Source organism: Plutella xylostella, chromosome Z, assembly GCF_932276165.1.
Source record: "Plutella xylostella chromosome Z, ilPluXylo3.1, whole genome shotgun sequence".
Taxonomy (NCBI): Eukaryota; Metazoa; Arthropoda; class Insecta; order Lepidoptera; family Plutellidae; genus Plutella; species Plutella xylostella.
The window spans coordinates 13430126-13442845 of record NC_064012.1 but is presented as its reverse complement, the minus strand read 5'-3'; the positions used below and the strand labels follow the sequence as shown (position 1 = coordinate 13442845).

The following is a 12720-nucleotide window of genomic DNA, read 5'->3' as shown; positions in this document are numbered from 1 at the left end:
GTTTGTTGATAAACAATTTGTAATTCATATCGTCACCAATCACCATTGATGCTGATAACACGGCGTCTATGAATTTGTTTATGTTTATTTATCTAAACGCTTTGCACGTTGCTGTAACCATGCAATGTAGTTGTCAGTTGAGATAGATTAGTACTAATGAAAAATAATTGGGAAGTGGTAGCTATTCACAAATAACGGTTGGGTATGTATGGCTTGGTACAAGAATGTCCTGTTAAAAGAGTGGTGAGGAACCGACTCACTGTTTTTTTTTATGTAAAGACTTGTATGATTTCAATAAAGTCTACTTGCCATACACAAATATGTGTACTCAAAACTCATATTTTATATACAAAATTGTTGATAAATTTGATAAAACTGTCGATTAAATAAATTGGGAAGCATTACATTTAATATTCTGAACTAATATCATCCGAGCCCGACTTCGTCGTGGTAATCATAAAAATATTCAAAATAAGTTTTTTTTATTTAATACCACGCAACAATAATACTCGTTATTTAAAATAGGTGAAGGTTTACAGGGGTCCCCTTCCGCAGATGCAGTATCTATTCACCACTTCTGTAGCGCGAGGACGGATCCCGGCCATCTATAGATCTCACGATATCCCTCTCCTTGCTGCTTTTCTTTACATCTCTATAGAGTCAAACCTAGTTGGTCATGGTCACTTTGTCTGGTAGTAGGGGGTCTCAAGGCGTGGCGGAGCTGTTGGGCGGTGCCACGGGGCGGAGTTACCACCGCAAACACTTTCTACTTTTGCGACTTAACTAACCTACTTTTACGCAACCACGAGTATCGTCGTTAAATCTTTCCCAATACAAACGCGTAACTCAGCTGCAGTAAACACACAGCATCACTATTACTACTACTAGCGGATACCAATTAATATTTCAATGTAAACAATACCAAGAAGTTCCTTGTAAGTTGTGCGAAGTACCTGTAGACCGGGGGTGGGTCGTCAAAGGGGCGACAAGTGGTCGGCGTCAGTCGCAGTTTGGCAGCGGCGCGTTACACACGTGCTTGCACCATGGCCCGCCACTTCCACCGCCAGGACTCGCTGCCGTACATGCAGCTGACTGAGCTGCACCCTCCGCCGCACTACCTCCCGCCGCAACCCTGCACTCTGCACCAACTGTGAGTGAATGCAGCTGTACCATTTTTACTCCCGGCCGAAAATACGCGAATCAATCTACAGGATGTTGCAAAAGTGGTGGGTGTAATAAGCCGAATGGGATCACTCTTAACAATTTCCATTCAACAATTTCTGAAAAACATATGCATAGTTACCATAATAAGGCCTCCATACCAAATTCGAGGGGAAGAAAAGGCGAATTTTCAAAAGTCGTAGAAGAAATATTGTTCATAATGAGCCTCTTAGTCACCCCTCTTGGCTTATTATATCATTTTTGGAACAACCTGTATTGATTGCCTTGATTTTGTGACTTTTGTGTAAACCAAAGGATACACCCATTCGAATTTAAATTTTGGAATGAAGCGCACACAGAGAGAAAAAAGTACAGAAATAGTGTTGAAATGACTAAAATGGGTGTTATTCCCACGACAACAAATTTAGTGTTACTATTACAATCGGACTCTTGTAAATTCAGTTTTGTTTGTGAAACCAAGTAAAACATAATATTAATGTGTAGACATTATATTGCATTATTGACACTATTAATGACTATAGGCTTCCTACACTTCTAGTTAAGTATTTACTTGTAAGGAAATAAGGAAAATCGCTGGTTGTTACAAGGATTCGTATATTTATCTAGTGTGTCAAAAAAATAACAAACGTAATAATAAATACAAAATGTCGATTATAAGTAAAAAACAAAAGATATCAAAACAATCATGGGCAGTCCCCAACATCCTCCCCAACTTAAAGTTAGATCTACACACTAGTTTAATATTTACTTGTAAGGAAGTAAGGATAATCGCTGGTTGTTACAAGGATTCGTATATTTATCTAGTGTGTCAAAAAAATAACAAACGTAAAAACCATAATTAAATACAAAATGTCAATATTTAAAGTAAAAAACATAAAAGATATCTAAACAATGATGGGCAGTCGCCAACATCTTAGTCACTATTGCAAAACGATTTTTTATATAATAACTCAGAAATATTTGGCTTTCGGATAATGCATCATAGGGTTCAAGCGACTGGAAATGCTGGAAACTTACCAATCATCCTGTATATTATCTTAGAACTAGTTTCATCGATAAATTCTTCACAGGATTTTTCTCTGTTCTGGGGTAGTAATGTCGAGTTACTTAGTATTCTACATCCTGTTTGCTAAAATTGTTATCGGTTCCTATTATATCTTCCTTTGCTGCCATTTCTGCCTCCTCCTGTATGTCCTATAAAATAATTGTTTCATTAATAATATTCAAAAGTAAAAATATTTTATTAGTCGACGTTAAATCGTGAGTGCTTGGCAAGCATAAATGATATTGTAAATTTGTACAGTAGCTATGTAGAGCCATTTACCAATATTCCCTTTGTGCTTCGCGAGCCACGAACAGACCTCGCGATTATTATGATAATTGAATTGGAAAATTATTAATAAATTTATTTAACTGGACCTACTGGCAGGGTTGACCAAGCTAATGCATCCAAATCCCCAAAAATACTGATCGAATTCCCCAAATTTGGGCATAAAAATCCACTTATTCTTCACAAATATTTTTTTTTTTATAGAATGAAACTATAATCAATTATATATTAATAATATTTAGTGTTTATCTTTAATATTTTTTCCATATATTAGTCGAAAGCATTTTGTTCCAAGGGTTAAACTTGAAACTGCCGCTCAGTTTTTTAATCCCTTGTTATCTGTATTCAATCTATTGCAGTTTAAATTAGGCTACTGGACAACTTTCATTTTGGTTCTAGGACTGAAATCGTTTTATTTTTAAATATTTTATATTTGTTGGTGATATTTGAGATAATCCCATAATTTCATTAAGAAAGTGTGTTGGGTTTTGATCACAATGAAAGGCGATTGGTTGAAAAAAGGTTACCTGCAATGATTACACAATATAAATTCTGAATTTTTGTGTTGTGTATTTGTATCAGAGATCCAAGCTCTAGTTTGCACGCACACACATTGTACATTGATACATAGAAGGTCGATGGACTGCATCTACTGATATTTAACAAGACTCCACTTGATCCTCTTGCCACTTGTTCCAGTTAGTTTAGTACTGGGGGGTCTATAAGCTGTGCACTATTATACAGAGTGTTGCAAAAGTTGTGTAGAAAATCTAGTTAAACCATTTCGAAATAAGTCTAACTCCGGTATTACTGAAGCTATCAAGAAACCTAAAATACCAACTCGTAGTGAAAAAAAACTGGGCACCATGGTATAAGTCTCATTTTCGATTTAAGCCGACTTAGATCGATTTTTTTCCGGACCCTTAGAATTATTTGACGAAAATATTTTGCGCTTACGCGGGCGCATTTTTACGAAACCACTTTCCAGTCAAGCAAATGCAGTTCCGCAAAGGCTGTTTTTAACAGCATGCGGATTTCATCACGCACGCGGGATGGCACGCCATTTTCTCGCGTCCCGCGTGCATATACCAGGCGTTACGATTTATACTTGTATGAATGCGGGATCTTATCCGCATGCTGTTAAAAACAGCCAAAATAAGTGCGGGATTCCACACTTAGCGGATCCCGCAGATGCGGGATTGCAGTCCCTACTAGGAACCTACATAAATGCTTGTTTACGATGTTTAATTTTCCTTGCCTCTTTAAACCACATTGTGTTGCAAGTACCAACATATTTATTTTATTCATGTATTCTATTCATGTCATCTTCCGGTTCATCTTTGGCCATCACTGATAAGACTGCACGCCCTGGATGCTCCGAGTAAATTTAAACAAGACTGTAACAACATGTGGTATTGAAAAGACTGGCTTTAAGATTTTATTGGCCTTTATTTAGTTTTTATAAAATAAATCCAAATAAGTACTACACGTCTTTCGTCGTCTTTCAATCCTCTCACTTTTTAACCGACTTCGAAAAAAGGAGGAGGTTCGAAATTCTATAAGGTCCGTATGTCTGTCTTTTTATGTATGTTCACCGATTACTCCGCCATTTATGGACCGATTTTGAAAATTATTTTTTTGATGTATTGGGTTGAGCTCAGGGGTGGTCCTATTTTTTTTCAGAATTTTATGCTCCCCCAAGGGTGGGTGAAGGGGTAAAAACAGGGTATGAATTTCCATTTTGGGCACCTGTTAAACGATTCTAATAAAATTTAGAACTTAAATATAGTTCTTATAACCAAAAGATATGATGGTGACCTTGAGCTGATCTGATGATGGAAACGGAAGGCAGTCAGATGAACTCCTTAACGGTATATAGTAACTACCTCGTGTTTAGGCTTAAATGATTCGTATTGACTAGTAAGGCTTATTGGTATCATTTCCATCTTACTTTTGATACAAATTATTGCAAATAAACTAAAAAGTATAAAAAAAAATAAAAAACCGACTTCAAAAAACCACTAAAAAGTAAGAAATAATTTAAGGTTTACACCAATTCTATGTGACAGTACAAATATACCTAAGCAGGAACTGTTTTTTTTGAAGTGGTATTTCTTCAGATTACTTTGTCACCGCACCAACAAAAAAAAAACAGTTTCTGCTTAGGTATATTTGTACTGTCACATCACCAATCATTGGTGTAAACCTTAAATTATTTCTTACTTTTTAGTGGTTTTTTGAAGTCGGTTGTTTATTTTTTTTAATATATTATTTTTTTCACCCTCTGTCATTCCTCACCATAGGCCCTTCCTTCCTCTTGCGTTCCAAACCCCACAAACATACCAGTTTATGTTGCAAAAATAGTATGGTTCGGTTAGTTTAGAGGTATGATTCCAATCCCGGCAGCAGTATAAATTCTCTAAAAGTTTATATGAGATAGCTATGCCGAAATAAGATAATGTCACTCAACTCCTATTTTTATAATATTTTGAAATTCTTGAATAAAAACGTGATTTAAGTTTTTATTCGAATTATTTGACTATTTTGATATCTAGATAAAGAAGCTTTTGTTTTTCCGCGAATTAAATTGTATTGTTTAAAATGACTAACTCACATAACATCCCTTTTCGGCTTACCATTTTCATTTAAGCAGCACCCTGTAGAGAATCGGTCATGCAAATATGCGTTATTGTAACAGTTCCTATGCAAGGCATATCAACAGTACCTATGTAGTAGGGTAGAGGGGGCTGTCACGGACAGCAGTGTCCCGTGGCGCACCCGTCCAGGCCGCTTTTACCTTACAGGCATTGACAGCCAATACATAATTTTGTTGTGCCTGTGACTCTGTTTACGACAGATTAATATAATATTTTACGTAAATGATATACATTGTGTGAGACAATTTACAAAAATATGTTTTATTTGCTGATATCTCTAGGAAAGTTTCTTTATACAATCTTTTTCTACATATAGGGTTGAATTCTATTACAGATTTTTACTCAACACACGAACGCACATTTATTGTTTATTATTGTTTAATTACTACAACCAGCATAAACTCCTTAAACATTTTTCGACGGTAATTTTCCTGTCATTAGATTAGTTATTTCATCTTCGATCCTCGGATCTCGTTCCCTTGCTTCAGTTTTGCGTTTTGACGTTTGTTTCGACGCCTTTTTTTTTAGTTTAGAAACAAGTTTTCTTTCTTTTTCATTTTAGTTATAGTTGTTATGTAACGCCTCTAAGGAGTTAGTTGTGACACTGGTACAACAGCACCGTACATTGGTTGAATTTTTATGTATTCACTGACTCATAAAGTACTTAAAGAACTGCTATGCAGTTGAGCAGTCCAGTAATAAAACGAAGCTTTCAGCAATAGTTGTACATATTTAATATTATCTTGTCAGGTTACACTGAGGGTGCAGTGGAACTATATCGCTTTATTTCTACACAAAGTTCATCCAATGAAAGGAGAATGGTAGCCTTATATGTAATGGACGTTTTGTATCTCTATGAAAGTACAAATGTATCGTGTATACGTTTAGACGTATTGCTATGCGTCTGTCTCGCATTTTTCCCAGATCGCTGGTAGTCCAATAATCGTTTGGACCAATTTGCAGTTCGCTTTTTTTTTCGGAAAAACTGCGAATTGTTTTTTTTAATAGCGGTTACTCAAATCGCAGTTTATTACCGTTGCAGTTTGTCAAGATCAAACGTGTCGTAATCGTAGCTAAGTACTCTTCGATATACATGGGGTTTGAAAAAGGGTAGTAGTAAGTAACTCAGAGTAGGTCATTCTAAATACTTATAAGATTTTAAAAATATCGAAACTGATTGTGAAAGTAAAAAAAAACTTATTTTGCTAGCAGTTTCAGTTTAGTTTTATTTTCAGTATACCTCTATAATGGGCTCCTGATATTTTACTGATGCCTGGTAAAACAGTATCAAGAGACCATACTTAAAAAGGTTGTTTAAGTTGCGAAAGAGAAACAACATCAAACAAACCCATTTTTATTCAAAGATTTAATTTAAAATTGGAACAAAATCTTAACGATTTTATTTGGTAATATCCTGATTCTCTGTTAAATGTACTTTAATGTTGCAGAAGACGGCAAAGAAGTAAGTAAGGAGTTTCCGTTCAGAAGTAATTTGGTGCATTTCTCAGTGGAACCTTTTCATTGCCCGTAAGTGTAATATTATATTACTTTATGATTGCGGAAAGTCAGTTTGAAGTGGTTTAACGCGTATTTGAACAGGACTAGTTTAAAGTTTCAGGTGGTACTTATAAGTTTTATCTTTTACGAGCACCACTCCAAATGTATTGATCATCTCCTGTAAAAGTTGGGACTATAGCTATTGAAAAATATATACAACATTTTTTTCTGAAAATAGTAGAAACAGTAAAACTAATCAATCCACAGTTTTTCAGAAATGTGATGATGGAGAAGTGATCACAAATCAAGGACCTTAAATGGTTTTGGATAAAGCAAGACAAATTATTTTATATGAACAATGCCCATTGAATCGGCGTCACACCTGAGCAAAATTTAAGGCAGCCAGGATCGTATGTGGGATCACCCTAAATGAGAGTGATTTTCATATTTTTCCTGCATGTTTTTTTTTAGGTATCTTGATTTTTTTAACTGCCCCTTCTAAATGCGTTTGTACAGAAGATTTGAGGTTTCTCCCTTGCCCTCTCCTCCTTCCGAAGATTAAACCCTTCGGGTCATGGGGGAAAGGGCGAAGAGCAACAGGTGGCTCCGTCATACAATTAAACACTACAAAAGATCTCCAAGTCTTGTTAGAAAAACAAAATGATGCTCAACAAAGTTAGTTATTATAATTGGCCGGTAACTGCTAGCAACGTCTACCACCTACATCGCAATTCGTATTTTCAATGTTCAATTATAAAAGTGTTTTTAATTAAAACTTTTTTTAAACGAAATAATCCAAAGTCTTGAATGGCACAGTCATTGATTAGGCTGGGTTATCAGTTCCTTACCAACTTGTAAGGATTTTCTTTCAATTGTCTATAACAATCATTTAGTCAAAACTGATATGTTAACTTATAAATAAATTTCAGGACTGACCATTGAACTTGGCACCCATTTAGATCTCACTTCTTTTGTCGTTGAAGTTATCCTCTTCGTTTATTGGCATAGTTTCACCTGAACGAATTTTCATATCAGTATGGTTCTTGAGTATTCGCATGTTTAGATTCGTCGGCAATGATTATAAACTTTTCTAGTACTTCTAGTAGGTATCTCATTGTCAGAAGAGATACTATTTTTTTCCTTACTTTTTGTAAGTTTACTTTGAACGCGATCTAAAATTTTACAGTAAGTATCTAGTATATTTTTACGACACGCAAGAACCCATTTCACAATTCTTTCAGCTTCTAATCTTTTCTGTTTTCCAATTTTCTCTGTTAGTTTGTTAATTGCGTAATTTTCATTGGTATCCGTTAATATTACTTACGTTACTATTGGTATACGTAATTTTTTGTGTAGTACAATTTAGACGATCTTTATCTACAACTGGATTTTGTTATTATAACGTTTTACCGGGGTGTTATGTTTCCTGGGTTTTTATCCATATAACGATTCACGGCTGCCAAGTGCACTTCTGGGTTTTTATCGGCATAACGTGCTACGGCTGCCTGATGAACCTCTGGGTTTTTATGCTTATAGCGTTTATAGCAAACTTAATATTTTTTTATTGTGCACATTCATTATGCTGCTTTGAAAAAAGTAGTTAGACCTATTTCTTGGAGTGACTGGCTTCATCAGATTTTTGGAAAAATCCGATCGGCCGAGATGTCGGTGTGGTTCGTGTTTGACCGGGACGCTCGTGCCTCATATTCATCATACTTACATAACATTGGTGAAGTGGTCGAGTGAAGGTCGGGGGGCGTCTGTCGCGCGGTCACGCCCACCGCTTCCTTGTCCCTCCCACCGTTGGCCACCAGCCTGATCCAGTCCTCCGCTATCTTATTATGTCATATACGGGATGTTGCAGAAAGGGCATACTAAGCCGAAACCCACTTGTGCAGCATGTTATATCTAAGCCCGAAAATTAAATCAGTATTTCAAAATTCGCGACAAAAATTAAAATTTCCATAGAAATGTTGGTCACGTGACTTTTTACTATAGGTTTCGGCTTATTCAATACCCTACGAAATTCTCCCTGGGGTGGATTCAAGGAAACGTGTACAGTACGTGTCCGAGAATTTACCTTTCCCTACGTTTCCCAGAATCAACTCTATTGAGAATTTTCTAGAATAATAATTCGGAATTACCGCACTGAGGACCACATAACCATGCAGTCTGATGATATATTAAAAGATAATATAAAACTTATAACACATAACATCCAATATTTAACAAAATAATCAAATAATAATTGCAGTTAATTATTTGCTAAAATTTAATTTATTCATAATTTTTGGGACATACATTTGTATTACGCTTTAAAGTTTAAATTTAATTGAACTCCGCAAAACCGTATATAAATAAAGGGTTCAGTTTTGTCTACACTTTTAAACGGCATATATCTCAACTGTATACAGCTTGGGCACACCCATCAAAAATGTGCACTCTCCTTTTTAAGCCATTTTATACTTCCTGTTATTCTCGCGTAGCAAAGCTAGTCACAAAACATATTGCACAGTAAAAGCCTTGCTTGCAAATGATGTTGCTCTCATGCAAATCCTAACTGCTCCTCGAACTCAATTTGCATCGTATTGGTAATTTGGAGTGATTTGGATTCAGATGCGAAAATTTCAAATGCATATTGTAATTACATATATTTTTTCACATCGTGGCATTTATAGCAGCTACGAAAAAATATCGTCGCATGTGTAAACTTAGTCCATCGTTTTTTTTATTATATGTATTGACATTTTTGGACATCGTCGAAATTCAGTCCGCAACTCGAATTTTCTCGTTTTTTTTTTTTCTTTTTTTTCTCCCATCCGGCTCGAAGAACTTTACTATGAAAAGGTCCAAATAAAATCTTGTATCAAAAGTTTAATTAAACTGTAAGAATTCTTGATACCGAGATGTATTAAAAGGGATAGTGACATCTATTAGACTAGTGACAATACTGACAATTTTCTTACTATAATGATATCGATTCTGAAGGCGGAAATTTTAAATTTAGAGACGTCAAAACCTTAATTTCTTTGTTTAAAATTCGACTCTAAGATTGTTTCCGTAAATGTCATTTTATGCTAGCAATTTTTTTAGTTTGACAGCGTTAAAATTAGAATTTCTGCCTTCAGAATCAACATCAATGTCTTGTCTTACTGCTAGTTTCAATATCTATCTACTATTTTGTCAGGATGTAACTTTCAATGTGTCAAAATAGTATAAAAGTAGATAGGTATAGTGAAAGCACCATAGGTAGATAGTTATTGAAACTCGCAGTAAGACGATTAGACATACCGCCCACCAACAACAAAGAAGCCCAGAATGAAGAACCTTCAGGGACACTGTTCCCTGATTCTATAGTCGAATTTAAAAACTGACTTCTAATTTCAATCCGGAAATCCGGCTCGAAGGACTATGAAAAAGTCCAATTCAAAGACGAGGATTTTGTTAATATAACTGAGGTTTATAAAAAGGAATAGTGACATCTATTTAACTACTGAAAAACTGCTACTACTAAGGGCTGATATTTCAATAGTCAGATAATCTAATTTAGATTCAAATATTGTTTATTTCTTTACCAAACTCATAACTAGTTACATTCAAGTTTGGAACCACCTAGTAAACATAAGAATACCTGTGAAATGAATCTGATACAGCTCTATTGTAGGTAAATGATAGGGCTTACATAAAAGCTTACTTATATATAATAGTTCTGCACAATACGGCTCTCTCCATATTTATGAAGAACTGTCATCAGGTCGCTTGTATTATTTTTAAGTTATGGGGAAGTTTTTTGGGGGCCTTCCAGTGAAGATAAAGAATATTTCTCCATAGTTGTCTATGAAAGCAAGGCAGGTGTACTGAAATAATCCGTCCAGCTGGTTGAGCATTATACACTTTAATAACAATAGAATCGGTACAAAGTAGTGTATAATTATGACGTTTTCGCGGTAGCGACGTCGCCTCGGTTCAATGCCAAGGTTCCACATAACGAGATTACCGCAGCTCGCTTCGCTAGTATTTTGTAACTGTGACATGTCAGCGGCAGTCATCAATACGCGCGAAGCCTTTGTGACCGTGTCTACTTAATGCACTGTTATTTCACTTATGGGTAAAGTTTTCTTACCTATTTGTTTGGTTTGAAGCCTTATTTTGCTGTGTTGTTTGTTTAGGAATTAAAAAATTATTGACAACCTTTGTCTCGACAATTTCGTGGTTTGTCCATACTTCGGTTGGTCATTGAGTGATTTGTCTTTGCAGTGGTCCGAACCCGAGCTCGGCGGCGCCGTACGAGCTGACGAGCGCCTCCGGGGGCGACGAGGCGACGGGAGGGGGCGGGGGCGCGCTGCACCCCCCGCCCCGCGCCCCCGAACATGACATGCGCAAGAGGAAGAGCCATCACTTGTGAGTACCACCGCTAGTGTTGGTGACTTATACTTAATGAGGCGTTTGTTAAAAAAAAAAAAGTTCCTTTTTGGAGAAATAGATGGCGTTGTCTGGGGTTGTACCAACTTTCAAACCCTCAGAACACACTCAGATCACAATATGTTATTCTGTGAGGCTAACGAAATGTGAAAGTGACGTATAGTGCCACAATCTTATCTGTTCCGGTGAGATTTCAAGAAAACGTCTAATATTTCTTTATTCTATAAGATTTTAAGTCTGCCCGTAAAGGTAATTTGCCCTTGCGGTTTTATTAAATGCATCTAATCTATATCAATGTACAATTAATTAGTAAGTAAGGAGTTATGGATCAATTTAGTTCTCTCTCACCGGAACAGATAAGTTTGTCGCACTGTAGGTAGGTAGAATTGTAGTATTATTTTCTCTATGATGTCGATGTCACTGTTGCTTCAGCGTTCAGTGCGATTGTGCGTACAGCCGTTCTTTTCAAGTTTTCTCATTTTCCTTGTGTTTCTCCTGTATTAATTGAGTTGTAGTTGAGCTATCTGCTCCTCCTCCCTCCCGCCACATGCAGTCTGAGCCTCGGAAGGATGGCTCGCGCTACCACCCGACATTTAATCACAACTAGTGAGTTCTTATTCTGAGTTTAGTACTCTTTGCTCTCTATGTAATTTTTGACAGTTGGTACACTGCGTTTTCACGCCATCTATCGGCTTACCCAAAAGCTCAACTGACAGCTGTCAAGGAAAACGGCTCATTCGGAAAGAATGTTTATTGACATGACATTGATGATAAAAATACATAATCTTCGGCACATGGACCGACTTTTTTTGTTTTTTTGAGGACTTAAGAAAAGTTTTACATAGTTGGATTATACATAAAGTACAAAATATAAATAAATATTATTGGCACGATTAATTAAAAAACATTTTTTTAGGAATTACCTAAAAAAAACTCAATAACTTTTGGGGACATAGATCTCAAAGAAGATAATAATTCCCATGAACTCGTCTATCACTAAAATCAGTCACATGTCACAAAAACCCTGATATATTACAAAAAATAAAAATAAATTATGAAATTAATAAAGATTAAAAAAAAAGTACCAACATAAAGTGTTGCGAAACTATGATAAATTCACAATATTTGTTCTGTTTTCATGGTTTGTTTTATCGTGGCTATACGCTAAGCTCGGCCGCTTTACCCAAACGTGATAGATCCTGTGATGCAGGATTAGCACCATTAGTTATTGATATCTTCTAATACCTACCTTTAGACTATATTTATTCAAAGAGGATGATAATATTCTGTCTGCAAGACCTATATATTGCACTGAGTTGTATTTGTTTTTAAACCGCAACCCGGCTACCGCACTCGTGACCTCGGTAAAGTAACTCGTCTGCAAGACCTATTTTCGTGTCTCTTTTTAGGCAATTCTCCCCTACTCTGATTGTAGGAGGAATGCATGAGGGATAAAGAATCCTTTCAATAGTACCTACGATCAAAATAAAAATAAGTAAAAAATAGTTAGTATTTTCTGTTTGCGAATACGTTTATTATCTCAACTTCCACGGCCACGTATTTGTAAATGTTGGGAAGAGCGAGCGTTTATATGAATCCTGGTCGCATTCCTAGAGGTGAGCTATTTGTTTT

At 36.0% G+C, this 12720-nt stretch overlaps 1 protein-coding gene across 8 annotated transcripts in view; it reads left to right on the top strand.

Moving 5' to 3' along the window:
* The window catches only part of LOC105388272 (protein cycle), an 81765-nt gene that overhangs the window by 26783 nt on the left and 42262 nt on the right, over positions 1-12720 (top strand). For 4 of the 8 annotated variants that reach the window (XM_048632687.1, XM_048632688.1, XM_048632686.1 and 1 more), the window contains one exon: positions 10924-11067. The exons of 1 other annotated variant lie outside the window; for it this stretch is intronic. In XM_048632687.1, coding sequence (XP_048488644.1) covers positions 10924-11067 — 144 coding nt within the window. Of the gene's footprint in view, positions 1-412; positions 1151-6617; positions 6697-10650; positions 10775-10923; positions 11068-12720 lie in introns of those variants that run through there. 3 more of the 8 variants (XM_048632685.1, XM_038122014.2, XM_048632689.1) reach the window with 3 other exon arrangements.